At 37.1% G+C, this 20,918-nt stretch overlaps 2 protein-coding genes across 5 annotated transcripts in view; both read left to right on the forward strand.

The window, feature by feature from the left end:
* The window catches only part of USP32 (ubiquitin specific peptidase 32), a 212,429-nt gene that overhangs the window by 133,939 nt on the left and 57,572 nt on the right, over positions 1 to 20,918 (forward strand). For all 4 annotated transcript variants that reach the window (XM_064378438.1, XM_012445418.3, XM_064378439.1 and 1 more), the window contains 2 exons: positions 163 to 246; positions 2,932 to 2,993. In XM_064378438.1, the coding sequence (XP_064234508.1) occupies positions 163 to 246; positions 2,932 to 2,993 (146 nt within the window). The remainder of the gene's footprint in view (positions 1 to 162; positions 247 to 2,931; positions 2,994 to 20,918) is intronic.
* LOC135275763 (ATP synthase subunit g, mitochondrial-like) lies at positions 3,188 to 20,915 on the forward strand. The gene has a single exon (XM_064378442.1). It carries the CDS (start codon positions 16,517 to 16,519, stop codon positions 16,820 to 16,822), a length of 306 nt encoding a protein of 101 aa, XP_064234512.1. The 5' UTR covers positions 3,188 to 16,516; the 3' UTR covers positions 16,823 to 20,915.

Genomic DNA, 20,918 nt, shown 5'->3' on the forward strand with positions numbered 1-20,918 from the left:
ATTTATACTAGCTGGCTTACTTTCCAGATAAACACATAGCAGCTACTGTAAATTACTGTTTTGCTTTCAGAAACATGACTAATACAAGTTTAATATATGAGATTTAAGTCATATGCTATTTTAAAAATGAGGATTTTCTTAACATGACTATCTCTGTTTCAGATGGGCCATCTTACTCTGGAAGACTATCAGATCTGGAGTGTGAAAAATGTTCTTGCCAATGAATTTTTAAACCTCCTTTTCCAGGTATGTTTAAGGTAAATGACAGCCACAGAAGGTAGTAGTACCAGTATTTCTACATCTTTTTCATCATATAGTAGCCAGAGTTGTTGTATCTAGGCTGCAAAACCAAATATTATTAAAAAACAGAACTATACATTACCTATCTGAAAGATGGGTGCTTGCCGAAGTTTCTCAAAATCGTCGCAGAAAGTGGGATGTAGATATAACTCATTATAGAGCAGTACATAGGCATTTAGAGAATAATATAAATTGCAAAAAACCATCATAATTTGCTAGTTTCTTCATTATTGTCTTTTTTAAAGGCCTTCCATGTAATAAGACTCACCAGAAGAATTTTTTTAAATAAATAAATAAATGGCCTTTCTAATAAAGACAGTATGCACAGAAAGATGAATCATAAGGAGGTAACTTTTCTTTTCTCTCTTTCTTCTTCTTCTTCTTTTTTTCGAGACAACATCTCGCTCTGTTGTGCAGGCTGGAGTGCTGTGGCACGAGCATGGTTCACTGTAGCCCTGACTTCTCAGGCTCAGGTGATACACCTCCCAAGTAGCTGGGACTACAGGTATGCGCTACCATGCCTGGCTAATTTTTGTATTTTTCGTAGAGACAGGTCTTACTATGTTGCCCGGGCTGGTATTGAATTCCTGGGCTCAAGCAGTTCTCCTGTCTCAGCCTTCCAAAGTGCTGGGATTACAGGAGTGAACCATCACACCCAGCCCAAGTTTTTCAAAGTACACAGTCTCTCTGGTTAATAAATCATTAAAGGTATGAGACTGTTTCCTAATTTTATCCTTTAGAAGGTCCAAGAAACATTAAAGTGGGAAGGAAAGCTACCAGAAGTGAACACTAAGTCATAGAGCTTGACAGATTTTTAACTATTTTCCTAAAGTCTCTTGCTCTGATTTTTAAAGGTAATTCATATTTTCCCATTTTTATAGTTATTCATAAATATTTAAGTTGATTTAATAGTGGTTATTTTAGTTTCTTCTTATTTTATTTTCCTTTATAAAAGCAACCCCTGTGAAGGTCAGAATGGTTTAGTAAGTTTATGTGTGTCATGATCTACCACATTAACTAAAGAATAACTTGTCTGCAACACAGCTATGTTGGAATGAATGGAAATTGGTCTCTTCCTGAGAGCTAATGACTAAGTTTTATGTATTTAAAACATATAAAACCTGATAAGCCTGTATTATCCATTTAAATAAATTATTTGCTTTATTACAAGTTCTAATTTTAGCATAGATTCAAGTTGATGGCTTTATAAAATATATGTGAAAATAATATAAATCACTACTATCAACACAACAGTAGTAAATGGGTCAACTATTTTTATCTATTTATTCATTTTGATATAGAGTCTTGCTCTGTTGCCCAGGCTGGAGTGCTGTGGCACGATCTGGGCTTATTGCAACCTCTTATCTCCCAGGTTCAAGTGATTCTCCTGCCTCAGCCTCCAGGGTAGCTGGGATTACAGGCACGTGCTACCACACCCAGCTAATTTTTGTATTTTTAGTAGAGATGGGGTTTCACCACGTTGGCCAGGCTGGTCTTCAACTCCTGACCTCAAGTGATCCACCCGCCTCAGCCTCCCAAAGTGCTAGGATTACAGATATGAGCCACCGTGCCTGGCCTGGGCAACTATTTTTATCTTGTTTAAAATAATATCTTCAATAGTGAGTTCTGTAGGCTTTTTAAAATTATTATTATTAAACTATTGTTACTTTTTAAAGTAACAGTCTCATATTCAGTGTACAAACTTTTTATACGAACAGTGCATGAACATATTCAATGTACTTGCTCGTGTACAGTTTACAGTTCATGTACTGTTCATACACAGACATATTCAGTGTACTCTTATATTCAGTATACGAACATTTTGGTCACTTAAGTTTGTATCTGAGTCATCTTGCAGCTCTCACAGAGTATAGCATTTTGACTTTTGGTATTGTCTTTCATATTTGTCATTCTTATCAAGGGCTTGGAGTGGCACTATTTTTGTGGCTCTAACTTATGAATAAATATATACTTCAGATTTGCTTATATGTATGTTTCCAGCATTTTATATTGAAAAGCTGAACTTTTTTTTCAGGAAACACCCATAATCTACTCAACACCTAAATTTTATTACATTTTACTATATGTCACTTTTTACGCTTTGTCCCTTTTTCGATTATGCTCATATGTACAATTAATATATGCAATTAATATGTGAGTAAACAGGCAGTTAATGCTAAATTGTTTTTATTTTCTATGTTTTAAAATTGATAGAATCAGCTTGTTAGATTAGTGATACAATATTGAATTATGCTTTTATTTGCCAAAATCTCACACATGGCTGAGTGCTTTGGTTATTTAAAATCTAGCATATGCAAATGTCAGTAGAATTATTCTGAAATCTATTCCTGAGGTAATATTTTCTCCTTTCCCTTTTTCTTCCTTCCTTTTCTCTTCCCTTCTTACCTAGTGATTTGAAAGTTAGCCTCCATTGGAATGGCTTGTTTAAAAAAAGCAAACAAAACCCCAAAACTACAAGGCTAAAGTTAAAATTTGCTCAAGTGAATCATTGATAATTCATGAGTTGAAAGCTGTTGCTAATTCAGTTTCCCATTTAGAAAGTGGGTCTCATGCCGAGAATGTGAAATATTATGTAGTTAATAAACTTTGATTTACCATTTTTTTCCCTAGGTGTGTCACATAGTTCTGGGGCTAAGACCAGCTACTCCAGAAGAAGAAGGACAAATTATTAGGTAAATTCGTAGTTTCAATCTGTGTATTTTTCATTATATAGTTTGAAATTTCAGATACTTGAGATATATTGGTTACTGAGGAACAGCATGTCCCATTTTAATGTAATCATTAACTAGTTCTCAAAAATAGTTACATATTGAAATATTTTTGTTAAAGTACCTTCCTATGTAAGAGAAGTCCCTTATCTTCTCTAGTATCTAGGAAGGTACTTTAACAAAAATATTTCAATATGTAACTGTTTTTGGTACTGTAGATTAAGAAATCAAATTCTATTTAACATTAAAATTACACTAAATACTAAATTTGATTTTTTAAAATAAGATAAAAGGTAGCCAGTTTTCTTTAATACAAAAATACTTTGTTTATTGTTGGAAAAATTGGAAAATAGAGCTAAACAAAAAGAAGCAAAGAAAGATTTTATAGATAATTGCTGTAGACATTTTTAAAATTCATGTAAACATATGCCCACAATGATATGTGTAAAATTTATATAAAAATGAGAATATTCTGAAATACCTATTTTATTCCCTACTCCTGTTTTCATTCTAGATCATATAAAATGATACTTTTATATATTAGAATAAAGCCTTCTTTGAATATAATTTTAAATGATTGGCCAGCAGCCCTGTTTATCCTCTATTATTCTTTTTAATATAAGCATATTGAACCAATTTTGTTAAGAAAGTCTCTATGTCTTGGCTTAAGGATAAATTATTTAACATTAAATATTCTGGTTATATTTAAAAAACAAAGGTATGCATATTTTATAGCTATATATCAATTTTTAATAACGAGTGTCTTTCATTGTTTTGTGGTATTGCTATTATGCTGCACATTTGTGTAGATAGTTTCAGAAATAGGACTAAATTTCTAGTTAACTTTGCTTTTGAAATAAACTCTCATTAGGTACCTTGTCACTTGACTTTTTCTTAAAAGTACTGTGCATACAAACTTTTCAGTAGTTTCTTCTAGCTTGGGTTTCTGGATAGACAGGAGTTTACTGAAATAGAGTTGTCTGGAATACCTGATAGCAGGATTACATATTCAGCATTTAAACAGAACATGGCAATTAAGATATAGATTAAAGTAGTAGATATATTTTCCAAGTTTGTAAATGACAAGTTTTAAAAATGGTTCTTTCTTTCTTTTTTTTTTTTTTTTTTGTAAGTGAAAGCAAGTTTATTAGGAAAGTAAAGAGACCAGGTATAGTGGCTCACGCCTGTAATCCCAGCACTTTGGGAAGCCAAGGCAGGTGGATTGTTTGAGCTCAGGAGTTCGAGAACAGCCTGGGCAATATGGTGAGACTCTGTCTCTACAAAAAATACAAAATTATCCAGGCTTGGTGGTGTACACCTGTGGTCCCAGCTACTCGGGAGGCTGAGGTGGGAGGATTGCTTGAGGTCAAGGCTTCAGTGAGCCAAGATTATGCCATTGGATTCCAGCCTGGGTGACAGTATGAGACTGCCACAAAAATAAAAATAAAAAATAAAAAATAAAGGAATAAATTTGTGGCCACTCCACATGCAAAGCAGCATGGTTATTTCTTAACGAAGATTAAGCAAAATCTATTTTTTTTAATGTTGCTTTCATTAAACTCTAGTCTCATGTAGTTTTTTGTTTGTTTTTATTTGTTTGTTTGTTTTGTCTTGGCTTTTTTGAGATGAGATCTCCCTGTATTGCCCAAGCTGGTCTTGAACTCTTAAGTTCAAGAGATCTTTCCACCTCAGCCTCTTGAATATGTGGGATTACAGGTGTACACCACTGTGCCCAACTTTCATGTAGTTTTAAAAATACTCATACTCAGAAGACTCTCTTCATATTCTTGACTATATTGTCTTGATTGTCTCTGGTTTTTAGCCATTATAAGATTTTAAAATATATTGACATGTAGAAATGAGATATTGTAAGGACATACATATAGGCTTTTGTGTGGCTATAGTGGCTAATATTTTTTCTTACAATATTACAATCTAATTTGCTGTAGTAATATATTCTGAAATAAATATCACTTAGCATAGATAGAAAGAATGCTGTGTAACCTGTATTTACATTTATTGGCTTATTTTGCAACTACTCATAGCATCCCTATTTTTAAAAATAAGGTTGATATAATCTTACATTTTCATAGAAATTTATTCTTTGCAAAATACGTGTAGTTACATTATCTCATCTGGTCCTTAGGATAACTGCATGAAATTAGTGTCTCATTTTGTAAAAGAGGAAACTGAGATTTACAGAAGTTGAGGAATTTACCTAAATTACATGAGACTGGCAGAATCAACTCTAGGACATCTTTCATTGAAAACATCAATAATATGCTTTTTGTTTTTTGTATTTTTTAATAAGTCTGGATTTAAAATTGTTGATTCCAAATTCGTTTATTTCATCTATGGGTTTTGTTTATTTGTTTTTAGTTTTATTTTGTTTTGCCTCTATTTTTACTTATAAAAGTTCATTTGGCTGTGTGTGTGTGTTATTTTTTTAAGACAACGGAGTTTTGCTCTTGTTGCCCAGGCTGGAGTGCAATGGCACAACCTTGGCTCACCGCAACCTCCGCCTCCCAGGTTCAGGCGATTCTGCCTCAGCCTCCCATGTAGCTGGGATTACAGGCATGCGCCACCATGCCCAGCTAAATTTGTATTTTTAATGGAGATGGAATTTCTCCACGTTGGTCAGGCCAGTCCCGAACTCCAACCTCAGGTGATCCGCCTGCCTCGGCCTCCCAAAGTGCTGGGATTACAGGTGTGAGCTACTGTGCCTGGCTGACTGTGATAATTTTTAAAGGATTATTCATGTTGGTTCCTGTGCAATGAGGCGAAACAAATATTTGTCTCTAACTTACAGTCAGTATGTTTTAAAAAAATAAGTATCATGATTTCTGGAATGTCCAAGTGAAGATCTTAGTAAATACTTTTCCCAAAAAGTACTTATGAAACTGGACAAAATGGTCAAACAACCATTTCAGGTCTCTGGAAACTGAACCAAATATATGCAAGAAATTGAGAAGCATTTATTCAAGAACTACTAATCCTTGGTGAGAATAATGGAAATGTGTGGTAATTTAACCAAGAACAGCTTTCGTTTCCTCCCATCTGGCAAGTCTGCATGATAGTTCTACCAGGCCAAGTCAGAATGAGCTGACATTCTGATTCATGATTTGAAGGAGAGTAGGAATAAATGCCTATCCGATGATATCATAAAATAAACACATACCCTCATGGCGGTAAATAATGAGGGAAAACTGACATCACCACCTTGGGAATAGGATACTGGTTACGGGAAGCAGCAGACTAACAACAGACCAGTCACAATTTTAACAGGGAACAGGATCACCATAGTGAGCATTAATAAGCTTTCCCATGTCCCCATAATCTTTTAGACTGCTTGTACAAGGCCATACACAAACTCAGGAGAAACCAAAGTGGGCCTTAGCACTTTATTCTTCCCTGTTTGAAGGTGAAGCTTTGCATATGCAGAAAATAAAAGCCCGGGAAGGCTTGTAACCTGCCCGAACTTTAAATGCATTCCCCAAACCATGCACAGATCCATCAGAAAAAGGGTGCAGGTGTTACTGGCTCAATATGTTTCAGCAACCTCTCAACAGTCATTGGCTGGCCAGTAAGTTAGGCTCACCCTAAGAAAGCCAAGCTTAAAAATAAAAACAGAGATAATAAAAAAGAAAACCAAGAACTGCAAGATAATGTACAGGGAGATAAACTCTACAGAATTGTTCCAGGAAGTCATAAAACAAAACAAAACAAAACACATGAGGGTTCAGAATCCAGAGTTGCTAATATAAAGTATCAAATTTGTTCAGTTTTCAACAAGAAAAAGTTATGAGATACGAAATAAAACAGGAAAGTGTGATCCGTATTCAAGGAAAAAACAAACAATAGGAGAAACTGTCTCAGAGGTAGCACCAGATGTTCTGCTTAGCACACAAAGATTTCAATGCAGCTATTATAAATGTTTTCAAAGAGCTAAACGAAGCTATGATTAAAGAATTAGAGAAAAGTATGATATCAGTGACTTGTCCAAATAGAAAATAGCAATAAAGAGAGAGAAATTTTAAAACAGAATCAAATAGAAATTCTAGCATATTTGAGCTGATGGAGAAATATTCAGCAAAACAGAATATGGATCAATATAGATTATTTCATCAGAAAGAGAGAAAGAAGACCAAATAAATGAACAGAGTTTCACAGAAGATGGAACACCATCAGGTCTACCAAAATATGCATAATGGAAGTCTCAGAAGGAAAGAAAGCAGCAGAAAAAAGTTTGACAAGATAATGTCTGAAAAGTTTTAAAATTTCTTGAAAATTATTAATCTTAAAAGCTTAATGAACTCCAAGTGGGTTAAAGACAAAAAGATCCACACCTAGACATATCATTGTAAAAGTGTTGAAAACTAAAAACAAAGGAAAATTTTGAAAGCCACAGGAGCAAAAAGACTCATCATGTAGAAGAGAACCACAATGTGATAAACAGCTGACTTTTTGAAACAATAGAACTCAGTGTGCAGTGGTATGAGAAAGTGATATAAGGAAAAAAAAAAATAAAAACTGTCAACCCAGAATTCTTTATCTAGCAGAAATATAATTCAGAAATAAAGGCAAATTACCAGCTGACTTCAAAATATACTACAAAGCTATAGTAACCAAAACAGTATGGCACTGACATAAGAACAGACACATAGACCAATGGAACAGAACAGAAAACCCAGAAATAAATCCACACACTTACAACCAACTTGTTTTTGACAAAGATGTCAAGAGCATACAATAGGGAAAGGACAATATCTTGAATAAATGGTGCTGGAAAAATTGGATATCCATATGCAGAAGAATGAAACCAGACCTCAATTTCTTACCATACACAAAAATCAAATCAAAGTGGATTAAAGAGGGCAGGTGAGGTGGCTCATGCCTGTAATTCCACCACTTTGGGAGGCTGAGGTGGGCGGATCACCTGAGGCCAGGAGTTCGAGACCAGCCTGGTCAATGTGGTGAAACCCTGTCTGTACTAAAAGTACAAAACTAGCTGGGCATGGTGGCAGGCGCCTGTAATCCCAGCTACCCAAGAGGCTGAGGTGGGAGAATCGCTTGAACCCGGTAGGCAGAAGTTGCAGTAAGCCAAGATTGCCCCACTGCACCCCAGCCTGGGCAACAGAGGGAGACTCCATCTCAAAAAGAATAAAAATGGATTCAAAGACTTAAATCTAAGGCCTAAACTACTAGACAAAATTGGGGAAATTCTGTAGGACATTTATCTGAGTGGTATGACACTGTATAATACCTCAAAAGCACAGGCAGCCAAAGCAAAAATGGACAAACGGGATTTCATCAAGTTAAAGAAACAATAAACAGAATGAAGAGACAACCAAAAGAATAGGAGAAAATATTTGTAAACTACTCATCTATCAAGGTTTTAATAGCCAGAATATATAAGGGCCTCAACTCAATAACAAAAAAAACATAATCCAATTTAAAAATGGGCAAGTGATCTAAATAGATGTCACTCAGAAAAAGACATACAAATGGCCAGTAGGTAAATGAAAAAAAATGCTCAACATCACTATTCACAGTCAAAATATCAAAACCACAAATGAAATATTATCTCATCCCAGTTGAAATGGCTGTTATAAAAAAGACAAAGAATAACAGATTCTGATGAGGATGTAGAGAAAGGGGAGTGCTAGTACACTATTGATGGGAATGTAAATTAGTATAATCAATATGGAAAACAGTATGGAGGTGCCCCAATAAATCAAAAATAGATCTGCCATATTATTCAGTGATCCTACTGCTAGGTATATATTCAGAAGAAAGGAAATCAGTAAAGCAAAGAACTGTCTACACTCCTGTGTTTATTGCAGCACTACTTAAACTAGCCAAGATACAGAATCAACTTAAGTGTCCCTCAGTCAATGAATGGGTAGAGAAAATATATATATACAATAAAATGTTATTCAGCCATAAAAAAGAATGAAATCCTGTCATTTGCAGCAACATGGATAACACTGGAGCTCATTATGTTAAGTGAAATATGCCAAGCATAGAAAGACAAATATCACGTCTTCTTACTTTTTAAGTGGGAGCTAAAAAAGTTGACCTTGTAGAAGCAGAGAGTATTAGGATTGTTACTAGTGGCTGGGAAGGGCAGGAAGGATGATATTGAAGATAGGTTAGTTAATGACTATAAAAATCGCTGGATAGAATGAATGACTTCTAGTGTTCAGTAGCACAGTAGGGTAACTATAGTTAACAATAATTTATTGTATATTTCAAATTAGCTAGAAGATTCTGAATATTCCCAACACAAAAAAATGATAAATATTTGAGGTGATGAATATCCTAATTACCCTATTTGATCATACACATTGTATGCATATGTCAGAATATCACATGTACCCCATAAATATATACTATTATTACATATAAATAAATTTTTTTACTAGAAAGAAACATTTTTAAAGTTTTTTTTTAATGTAAATTAAGAAAAAAGAGAAATGAAGGTAAATAAGAGACTAAAAAAGAAAAAAATGAAGGTAACCTAAAGATATTCCTGTATGAACACTGAGAATTTGTTGCCAGGAAATCTGTATTTAAATATAAAAGGAAGTTCCTAAAGTTGAAAAGAAGTGACACTAGAGAGAGTAATTAACATCCATGTGAAGAAATAGACTCTCTTCCTTGGCGCTGCCTATGGAAGTGGCAGCCATCTCCTACTCAGCATCATAGCTGCTCTCAGACCCCTCGTGAAGCCCAAGATCATCAAAAAGAGAACCAAGAAGTTCATCCAGCACCAGTTAGACTGATATGCCAAGACTAAGTGTAACTGGCAGAAACTCAGAAGTACTGACAACAGTTTGTAGAAGATTCAGCAACAAAAAAACAAAGCGCATGCTGCACAGTGGCTTCCAGAAGTTCCTGGTCCACAGTGTCAGGGAGCCAGAAGTGCTGCTGATGTGCAACAAATGTGCTGAGATTACGCACAGTGTTTCCTCCAATAACTGCAAAGACATTGTGGAAAGAGCAGTCCAGCTGGCCATTAGAGTCACCAATCCCAACACCAGCCTGTGCAGTGAAGAAAATGAATAGACAGCTCATGTGCACATTTCATATTTAAATAAAACCATAAAAACTGCAAAAAAAAAAAGAGTACCAATAGTAGAAATTGCATAGGTAATAATAAAAGGCAGTATAAATATACCATTCTATTATTTTTTACTGGTTTAAAAGACATTTTATATGACAATAATTATAAAACTATGTTGTTCCCATTACATATAAAGATGTTATGTGAGTGGCAACAGTAACACAAAGGTAAGAGTAGAGGATAGAGCTATATTTGAGCAAAATTTCTATATTTTACTGGAATAAATCAATATCAATCAAACAAGTAGACTATGTTTGCTGGGTGCAATGGCTCATGCCTGTAATCCCAGCACTTTGGGAGGTCAAGGCAGGCAGATCACTTGAAGCCAGGAGTTCGAGACCAGCCTGGCCAACATGGCAAAACCCTGTCTCTACTAAAAATACAAAAATTAGCTAGGCGTAGTGGTGTGTGCCTGTAATCCCAGCTACTTGGGAGTCTGAGGCAGGAGAATTGCTTGAACCCAGGAGGCAGTGGTTGCAGTAAGCTGAGATAGCACCACTGCACTCCAGCCTGGGTGACAGAGCAAGACCATCTCAAAAATAATAATAAGGAAAAATAATGTAGACCAATTTAAGATCCATATTGTAAACCCTACAGCAATCTCTAAGAAAATGATACTCCAAAAGAGTTTTATTTAAAAAGGAATTAAAGGCCAGGTGTGGTGGCTTACACCTGTAATCCCAGCACTTCGGGAGGCTGAGGCGGGCAGATCGCCTGAGGTGGGCAGATCGCCTGAGGTCAGGAGTTTGAGACCAGCTTTGCCAACATGATGAAACCCCACCTCTACTAAACATACAAAAAAAAAAAAAATTAGCCAGGTGTGGTGGCGGGCACATGTAATACCAGTTACTCAAGAGGCTGAGGCAGGACAATTGCTTGAACCCGGGAGGCAGAGGTTGCAGTGAGCCGAGATTGCACCACTGAACTCCAGCCTGGGAGGCAGAACGAGACTCCATCTCAAAAAAAGAAAAAAAAAGGAATTAAAATGTTACCTATTTTAATTCCTAGAAAATATCTATTTACCACAAAAGAAAGAAGTAGAGGAATAGAGGAATAAATAGAAAGACTTCATACATAGAAAACAAATAACAATGGCAGACATAAATCCACATCTGTAATTACCTTAAATATAAACAGATTGAACAGATAATGAAAAGCCAAAGATTTAGACTGAATTGTTTTTTAAAAATCCAGCTACTTGAGATTCAAAGGCACGAATAGGTTGAAAGCAAAAAAATGAAAAAAGATAAAACCATACAAATATAACCATAAGTAAACTGAAATCACTTTACTGTTAGGAAAAAAAAAATGGCTTTTAGATTACAGAATACAAGTTACTGAAGCCAGAGAGACATTTTATTATGATAAATGATGATATATGCACCCACCAACAGAACCCTCTAGCCAACAGCAACAGAATACATATTCAAATGTGTGCAGTGTCTAAGACCATATACTAGCCCAGCAGTTACTTAGCAGACTATGGCTTATTGGCCAACTTTAACCCACTGTCTGATTCTGTACAATCTGCAAGCTAAAAAATGTTTTTGCCTTTTTAAGTGGCTTACAAAAAACCAAAAGGGGATAGATATTTTGTGAGACCTTATAATTATGTAAAATTCACATTTCAGTGTACATAAATAACATTTTACTAGAGTACAATCATGCTCATTCAAAACTTTGGAGAAGAGAAATTCCTCAGTCTAAAAAGTATCTTGAAAAACACACAGCTGACATCATACTTAATGGTAAAACACTGAAGCCTTTTCCCATAAGATCAGGAAAGGATGCTTGCTTTTGCCACACTTATCAACATTGTATTAGAGCTTCATGCTAGTTAAATCAGGCAAGAAAAGGAAATAAAAAAGGCATCCAGATTGTAAAGAAAAATAAAACTGTCTATAATTGCAGATAACATGATCCTATGTGTAGAAAACCCTAAAGAATTCACAGAAAAACTGTTAGAATTAATAAAATGAGTTCAGCAACGTGACAGGATACGAGATCAGTAATTAAGGAATCAATTGAATTGCCAAGTTCTAGATGGAATAATTTGAAAGTACAATTAGAATGAAGACAACAGCTCCATTCACTATATTGTCAAAAGAAATCAAACCCTTGGAAACAAATTCAACAAAAGAAGTGCAAGATTTGTGCACTGAAAGATACAAAGCGTTGCTGACAGAAATTTAGGAAAATCTAAGTAAATGGAGATAAATGTCATGTTCATGGATTTGAAAACTTAATGTTGTCAAGATGGCAATTTTCTCAAATTGATCTATGGATTCAGTACACTCCCAATTAAATCCCAGCTTTTTTCTATAAATTGACAAGCTATTCCTAAATTGTATAGGGAAATATAGAGAACTCAGACTAGCCTAAACAACTTCAAAAAAATGACAGAAAATGGAAGACTTAAAACTTCCTGATTTCACAGTTTACCTAAGGATACATTAATCAAGTACTGGTATAAGGAGATTCATAGAGATCAATCAAATGGAATTGACATTTCAAAAGGAAACCCTTGGCCAGGCTCGGTGGGTCATGCCTGTAATCCCAGCACTTCCCGAGGTGGGCAGATGACTGATGTCAGGAGTTTGAGATCAGATCAGCCTGGCCAACATGGTGAAACCCTGTCTCTACTAAAAACACAAAAATTAGCCAGTCATGGTGACACATGACTGTAGTCCAACTACTCCTAAGGCTAAGGCAGAAGAATCACTTGAACCAGGAGGCAGAGGTTGCAGTGAGCTGAGACCACACCACTACACTCCAGCCTGGGCAACACAGTGAGACTCTGCTTCAAAAAAAAAAAAAAAAAAGAGCAAAAGGAAACCCTTTTATTTTTGGTCAATGATTATTTTTTAAAGATGTCAAGAAAAGGGCCAGGCACAGTGGCTCACACCTATAATCCCAGCACTTTGGGAGGCCAAGGCGGGTGGATCACGAGGACAGGAGATCAAAACCATCCTGGCTAACATAGTAAAACCCTGTCTCTACTAAAAATACAAAAAATTAGCCGGGCATGGTGGCACACGACTGTGGTCCCAGCTACTCGGGAGGCTGAGGCAGGAGAATCACTTGAACCCGGGAGGTGGAGGTTGCAGTGAGCCAAGATCATGCCACTGCACTCCAGCCTGGATGACAGAGTTAAGACTTCATCTCAAAAAAAAAAAAGTTAAGAAAATTCAGTAGAGAAAGGACTGACTTTAAAAAAAATTGTGCAGGAGGAGCTGAGCACAGTGGTGTAGATGGCCAGTAGTTCCAACTGCTCAGTAGGCTGAGACAGGAGGATCACTTAAGCCAGGAGTTCATGGCTTTAGTGTGAGTATGCAGTGATCGCACCTGTGAATAGCCACTGCATACCAGCCTGGACAACATAGCAAGACCCTGTCTCTTTGAAAAACAAAACAAGGTACAGGAGAAATTGGATATCCACATGCAAACAGATTATTTTAGAACCCCCTACCTCACGCTATGCTTAAAAATGTACTCAAAATGGATTCTGTAGGCCGTGTGCAGTGGTGCATGCCTGTAATCCAGCTCTTTGGGAGGACGAGGCGAGTGGATCATCTGAGGTCAAGAGTTTGAGACCAGGCTGGCCAACATGGTGAAACCCTGTCTCTACTAAAAATACAAAAAAATTAGCTGGGTGTGATGGCGGGTGCCTGTAATTCCAGCTACTTGGGAGGCTAAGGCAGGAGAATTGCTCCACCTGGGAGGTGGAGGTTGCAGTGAGCCAAGATCGCACTATTGTATTCCAACCTGGGCAACAAGAGCAAAACTCTGCCTCAAAAAAAAAAAAACAAAACAAAAAAATGGATTCTATAGACCTAAACATCAGAGCTAAAAATATAACACTTCTAGAAAAGCAAATGTAGAACATCTTTTTGATTTGGGGTTAGAAGATTGCATAGATATAACACCAAAAGCACAATTTATAAATGGGGAAGAAAGCATAAGCCTTAGAAAATATTAAAGACTTTTGAGATTCAAGAGGGAGCATTGAGAAAATAAAAGCCGCAGCCTCACAGCCCTAGAGAAAATATTTGCAAATTATATATCTGATAAAGGACTTGTGTCCAGAATATATAAAGGACTGTTACAACACAGTAAGACATCAAGAAGATCTAATTTAAAATGTGCAAAAGAGTTGAATGGACTCTTACCGTACATATATGAATTGCTAATATAAGTACATGACAAAATATTCTGCTTCCCCAGAGAAGGCAAATTAAAAGCACAATGAGAGGAGTGACTCAGTGAAAATTGTGTAGTGAGTAGCTCTAAGACCCTATCTCTCCACAGAAACATTGAAACATAATGAACAAACTCTCAATTTCAACTTTATCAGAACTCTGAAGAGTCAAAGATTTATAGCAACTAAGCAAATGTTGATTTAAAAAAAAGCCAACTGTAAAAAATTATAAAAATTATTTAAAAGCCTGTATATATATTTGTCCTTGCCTAGTTTAGTGGCAGCCTTGATGATGGCAGCCCACTTGGTCCCTGGTTTCAGAGAGAGCCCAACACACCTTATTTATAAAGAGTTGTGTTTGTCAGGCTGGGCACACTGCCTCACACCTATAATCCCAACACTTTGAGAGGCCAAAACGGGTGGATCAGTTGAGGTCAAAAGTTGGAGACCAGCCTGGCCAACAGGATGAAACCCCGTCTCTCCTAAAAATACAAAAAATTAGCCGGCTGTGGTGGCGCATGCCTGTAGTCCCAGCTACTCAGGAGGCTGAGGCAGGAGAATCACTTGAACCGGAGAGGCAGAGGTTGTAGTGAGCTGAGGTTGCGCCGCTGCACTTCAGCCTGGGCAACAGAGCAAGACTCCATCTCGAAAGCAAAACAAAATAAAGCAAAAAAAAAAAAAAAAAAAAGTTGTGTTTGTCCAAACAGTCTGGGGCTACCAGAAAAGCTACTGCAAGATGCTAAGCTATGTTATACTTAACTTAGAATTTACCTAGGATGGAAAAGCATGGGCATTCCTCAAAAGTTCGGTAAGGCAAATGAGCCAGTCACCTGCAGTCACCTGGGGTAAAAGATTATAGTTGAGGCATATAATAGAATGCTGAAAGTCTTGGGGGTAGGGGGAACTTGAGAGTTTCCTTGGGAAATTAGGGTACTCAAAAGCACACTGTACACTAGGTAATTTAGAAAGCGTTGCACATGCCAACAACAAGATGCACACTCAGAAAAGACCTTATAAGACCCCTAAACGTTCACCTCTGGCTGACTTCTAGACTAAGGGTATATAGGTAGTGAAGGTTAAGGCATAGTTGTAAACCATTGTAGGAATGCCCCAGCACAGAGCCATTCTGCAAAGACAGTAGTGGTTTTTGTCTTTCTGTTTTTCTCTTTCTCTCTTTCTCTTTTTCTCTCTCCCCCCACCTTTTTTCTCTCTTTTTCTCTTCCTCTCTCTCCCTCCCTCTCTCTTTTCCTCTCTCCCTCTCCTCGCTTCTGCCATTCTAGGAAATAGCTGTCAAAATACTAGCTCTTCCAAACACAAGTGAAATGAAGATAGACTTTATAAAAATATTTTAGAAAAGTGACCAAACAACGACAGCTGTTAACAAAAGCAAACCCTAAAGTAGAGGGAAATATGATTTCTAAAGTTACCATTAATGCTTACAATGTTGTTTTCAACAAAAAATTGCAGAAACAAGAAAGTATAGTCCCTTCACAGAGGAAATTAATAGAAACTCTCTTTGAGGAAGCACAGACATTGGACTTAGTAGACAAACATTTAAAATCAATTCTCTTAAATATGTTCAAAGAGCTAATGGAAGTGATGGACAACAAACTAAAGGAAACCAGGAGAATTAGCTGGGTACAGTGACTCACGCCTGTAATCCCAACACTTTGGGAGGCCAAGGCAGGCAGATCACTGGAGACCAGCCTGGCCAACGTGGTGAAACCCCATCTCTACTAAAAAATAACACAAAACTTAGCCGGGCACAGTGGCAGGCACTTGTAATCCCAGCTACTCGGAAGGCTGAGGCAGGAGAATCCCTTGAACCCGAATGGGGGAGGTTGCAGTGATCTGAGATTGTGCCACTGCACTCCAGCCTGGGTCACAGAGCAAGACTCCATCTCAAAATAAATAAATAAATAATAAAGGAAACCAGGAAAATGATGTAGGCACAAATAGAGTGTATCAATAAAGAGAAAGTATGAAAAGGAACCAAACACAGATTTTGGAGCTGAAAAGTACAATAACTGAAATGAAAAATCTATTAGAGAGGTTTTCCATCAGATTTGAGTAGGCAGAAGAATGAATCAGGGAACTTAAATAAAAGTCAGTTGAGGACATTCAGCCAGCCGTTGGGGGTGACAGACATTCCATCCCAGAACCATGGCCCAATTTATCCATAACCTTATGGAGAAGACTCGGGCGCTGGCGAACGCTGCTGTGACTTATTCAAAGTTAGCCACATTTTGGTACTACGCCAAGGTTGAGCTGATTCCTCCCACCCCTGCTGAGATCCCTAGAGCTATTCAGAGCCTGAAAGAAATAGTCAGTGGTGCTCAGACTGGTAGCTTCAAACAACTCACAGTTAAGGAAGCTGTGCTGAACGGTTTGGTGGCCACTGAGGTGTTGATGTGGTTTTATGTCGGAGAGATCATAGGCAAGCGTGGCATCATTGGCTATGATGTTTGAAGACCAATCTTTAGCATCTGGTTATATTTGATTTATTATTTGAGTGTTGTTGGACCATGTGTGATCAGACTGCTATCTGAATAAAATAAGATGTGTTAAAAAAAAAAAAAAGTCAGTTGAAATTACTGACTGAGATGCAGAAAGAAAACAGAATGAGGAAAAATGAACAGAACATAAGAAACCCATAGAACATCATGTGTGTCAACATAAGAATCTTAGGAAAGGAGAGAGAGAAAGGGGCAGAATATTTGAATAAATAATTGTCAAAAACTTTCTAAATTTCATAAGACATGAACTACACCTTCAGAAGGCTTATTGGACTTCAAGAAAGATAAAGTGATCTACACTGAGAAGCGTTATAATGAAACTATTTTACAAAGCCAAGAACAAAGAGAATATTGAAAGCAAAAGAGAAGCTACTTGCCCCATACAATGGATCATCAATAAAATTAATAGCATGTTTATCATCAGAAAGCATGGAATCCAGAATTAAGTTGGATAATTTTTTTAAAGAGCTGAAAGTGGGGGAAAACTGTAACCAATAACTCTATATCTAACAAAACTATTCCCTCAAAGATTATTTGAATTTTGCAATGGAGTGTTGGTTGTAACACCAAAAGCACGAGCAACCAAAGAAAAAATATTGCATTTCATCAAAATTTGAAAGGTTTTGTTGTTTTGTTTTTGTTTTTTGAGACAATCTCACTCTGTCACACAGGCTGGAGTGCAGTGGCACCATCACAGCTCACGGCAGCCTCAAACTCCTGGGCTCAGATGATCCTCCCACCTCAGCTTCCTGAATAGCTGGGACCACAGATGTGCACCACCACACCCAGCTGACTTTTATTTTTTATTTTTATTTTTTGAGATGGAGTTTCACTCTTGTTTCCCAGGCTGGAGTGCAATGGCGTGATCTTGGCTCACTGCAACCTCTGCCTCCCAGGTTCAAGCGATTCTTCTGCCTCAGCCTCCTGAGTAGCTGGGATTACAGGCACCCACCACCACACCTGACTCATTTTTGTATTTTTATTAGAGACAGGGTTTCACAGCCGGGCGTGGTGGCTCCCACCTGTAATCCCAGCACTTTGGGAGGCCAAGGCAGGCAGACCTCATGAAACCCCATCTCTACTTTAAAAAAAAAAAAAAAAAAGAAAGAAAAAGAAAAAATTAGCCGTGGTGGCTAGTGCCTGTAGTCCCAGCTACTCGGGAGGCTGAGACAGGAGAATTGCTTGAACCTAGGAGGCGGAGGTTGCAGTGTGCCGAGACTGTGCCACTGCACTCCAGTCTGGGCAACAAAGCAAGACTCTATCTGAAAAAAAAAAAGAGAGAGAGAGAAAGAGGCAGGGTTTCACAGTGTTGGTCAGGCTGGTCTTGAACTCCTGACCTCAGGTGATCCACCCACCTCGGCCTCCCAAAGTGCTGGGATTACAGATGTAAGCCACTGCGCCCGGCCACACCCAGCTAATTTTTGTATTTTTTGTAGAGATAGGGGTTTGCCATGTTGCCCAGGCTGCTCTTAAACTCCTGGGCTCAAGCGATTCTCCTACGTCAGCCTCTCAAAGTGCTGGGATTACAGGTGTGAGCCACTTCACCTGGCAAACTTAAAACTTGTATACATCAAGGGATATTATTTTTAAAACTGAAAAGACAACCTATAGATTGGGAGATAATATGTTTGAAACATACATCTGATAAGAGTCTACTAACTAGAATACATAAAGAACTCCTGGCCGGGCGCAGTGGCTCACACCTGTAATCCCAGCACTTTGGGAGGCTGAGGCGGGCGGATCACAAGGTCAAGAGATCGAGACCATCCTGGCCAACATGGTGAAACCCCGTCTCTACTAAAAAAAAAAAAAAAATTAGTTGGGCATAGTGGCACTTGCCTGTAGTCCCAGCCATGTGGGAGGCTGAGGCAGAAGCATTGCTTGAACCCAGGAGGCGGAAGTTGTGGTGAGCTGAGCTCATGCCACTGCACTGCAGCCTGGCACCTGGCAACAGAGCCAGACTCTGTCTCAAAAAAAAAAAAAAAAAAAAGAACTCCTACAGCTTAACAAAAAACACAATTCAATTTAAAAATAGACAACTAAAAATTTACTTGAATACATGTTTCTCCAGAGACATTCAGTGATCATCAAGCACATGAAAAGGTGCTCAACATAATTAGTTACTAGAGAATTGCAAGTCAAAACAATGAAATTCTACTTCTCAGTAAGATTATTAGGATTTTTAAATGGAAGGTTTTGGTGAGTGGGGAAATTAAGGACTCTCATATATTGCTGGTAGAAATGTAAAATGGTGCATCCACTGTGGAAAACAGTTGGCAGTTCCTCGGCAAGAATTTCCATGTACCAGCAATTCCATTTCTAGGTATATACCAAAATAATTGAAAACCGATACTCAAATACTTGAACACAGTGTTCATAGTCCCACTGTTCACAATAGCCAAAAGGTGGAAACAGTCTATACATCTATCAGTGGATGATTGGTTAAACAAGATGTAGTATATACACACCGTGGAATATTATTCAACCATAAAAAGGAATAAAGTACTGATACACGCTACAACATGGTTGGACCTCACAAACATGCTAAGTGAAGGAAGCCAGACATAAAAGGTCGTATGTTGAATTATTCCATTTACATAAAATATCCAGAATAGGCAAATCAATAGGTCCAGACAGCAGATTGGTAGTTGTTAAGGTCTGGGTGAAGTGGGTAATGGTAACTAATGGATGACTTTTTAATTGACACATATGAAAATGTTTTGAAACTTAATAAAAGGTGGTCACACAGCATTTTGGATGTACTAAATGCCACTGAATTGTATGATTTAAAATAATTTCATGTTATGCCATTTTCACATCAAAAATAAATAGTTTTGGTTGGGCACAGTGACTTACATCTATAATCCCAACACTTTGGGAGTTCAGGACCAGCCTGGGTGACATAGTGAGACCTTGTCTCTATTAAAAAAAAAAAAAAATTAGCCAGGCACAAGAGCACATACTTGTAGTCCCAGATACTTGAGAGACTAAGGCAGGAGGATTGCTTAAGTCCAGGAGGTCAAGGCTGCACTGAGCTAAGATTGCACATTGCACTCCAGTCTAGGCTACAGAGCAAGATTCTGTAGGTAGGTAGGTAGGTAGGTAGATAGATAGAGACCCTGTCAATAGATATAGATAGATAGATAGATAGATAGATAGATAGATAGATAGATAGATAGATAGATAGGATTTTTTTTTTTTTTTAATCACAGTGTAACAGTGCTTCACACCCACTAGAATTGCTGATGGGAATGTTAAATGTACAGCCACTTTGGAAATTGACTTGCCAGTTTCAAATGTTCTTTAGGTGTTGGATGGATAAACAAAATGTAATATATACGTACAATGGAATACTATTCAGTAATAAAGCACAAACAACTGATATCTGCCACAATAATAGATGAACCACAAAAACATGGAAAGTCAAAGGGACCAAATTTTTAAAAGCCATGTGTTTTATCATTTTATTTATATGAATGGTTGAGAAAAGACAAATCTGTAAGAGACAAAACATAGATTAATGGTTTCCTATTGCTGAGGGTGGTAACAGGAATTGACTAAAAATGGGTACAGGGGTCTTTTTGGATTAACTGAAATGTTCTAAATGTTCTCAAACTGATTGTAGTGTTGGTTGCACACATCTGTAAAGTTACCAAAATCACTGAGTTGTACACTTAAAATAGGTAAGTTTTATATTTATGTAAATTATTCCTCAATAAAGCTGTTTTGAAGAACATTATTGGTTACATGAACATGCTACAAAAAGTAATTAATTAATTAGAAACAACAATTGTTCTTTTTCTAGTTTTTTAAATTTTTAATTTTTTCCTAGAATCCTTTCCTGAAGTAATTGTTCTTGATACTGGTCTATGACTCGAAATTGGTTTATCAATAGAAACAGTATTGTTTTACTAATTGAATTTTGGCAATCTCTTGTAATTACATCTAAATGTTTCGTGGTTTTTCTTATAAAACTTCTAATGATAATGTATGTGCATTGCCACCTGTTTCACACAACTTTAGTTGATGTATTGAATTTCTTTTGTATG

This window comes from Aotus nancymaae, unplaced genomic scaffold (genome assembly GCF_030222135.1).
Source record: "Aotus nancymaae isolate 86718 unplaced genomic scaffold, 86718_ANA_hifiasm-v0.15.2.pri h1tg000018l, whole genome shotgun sequence".
NCBI classification, from domain to species: Eukaryota; Metazoa; Chordata; class Mammalia; order Primates; family Aotidae; genus Aotus; species Aotus nancymaae.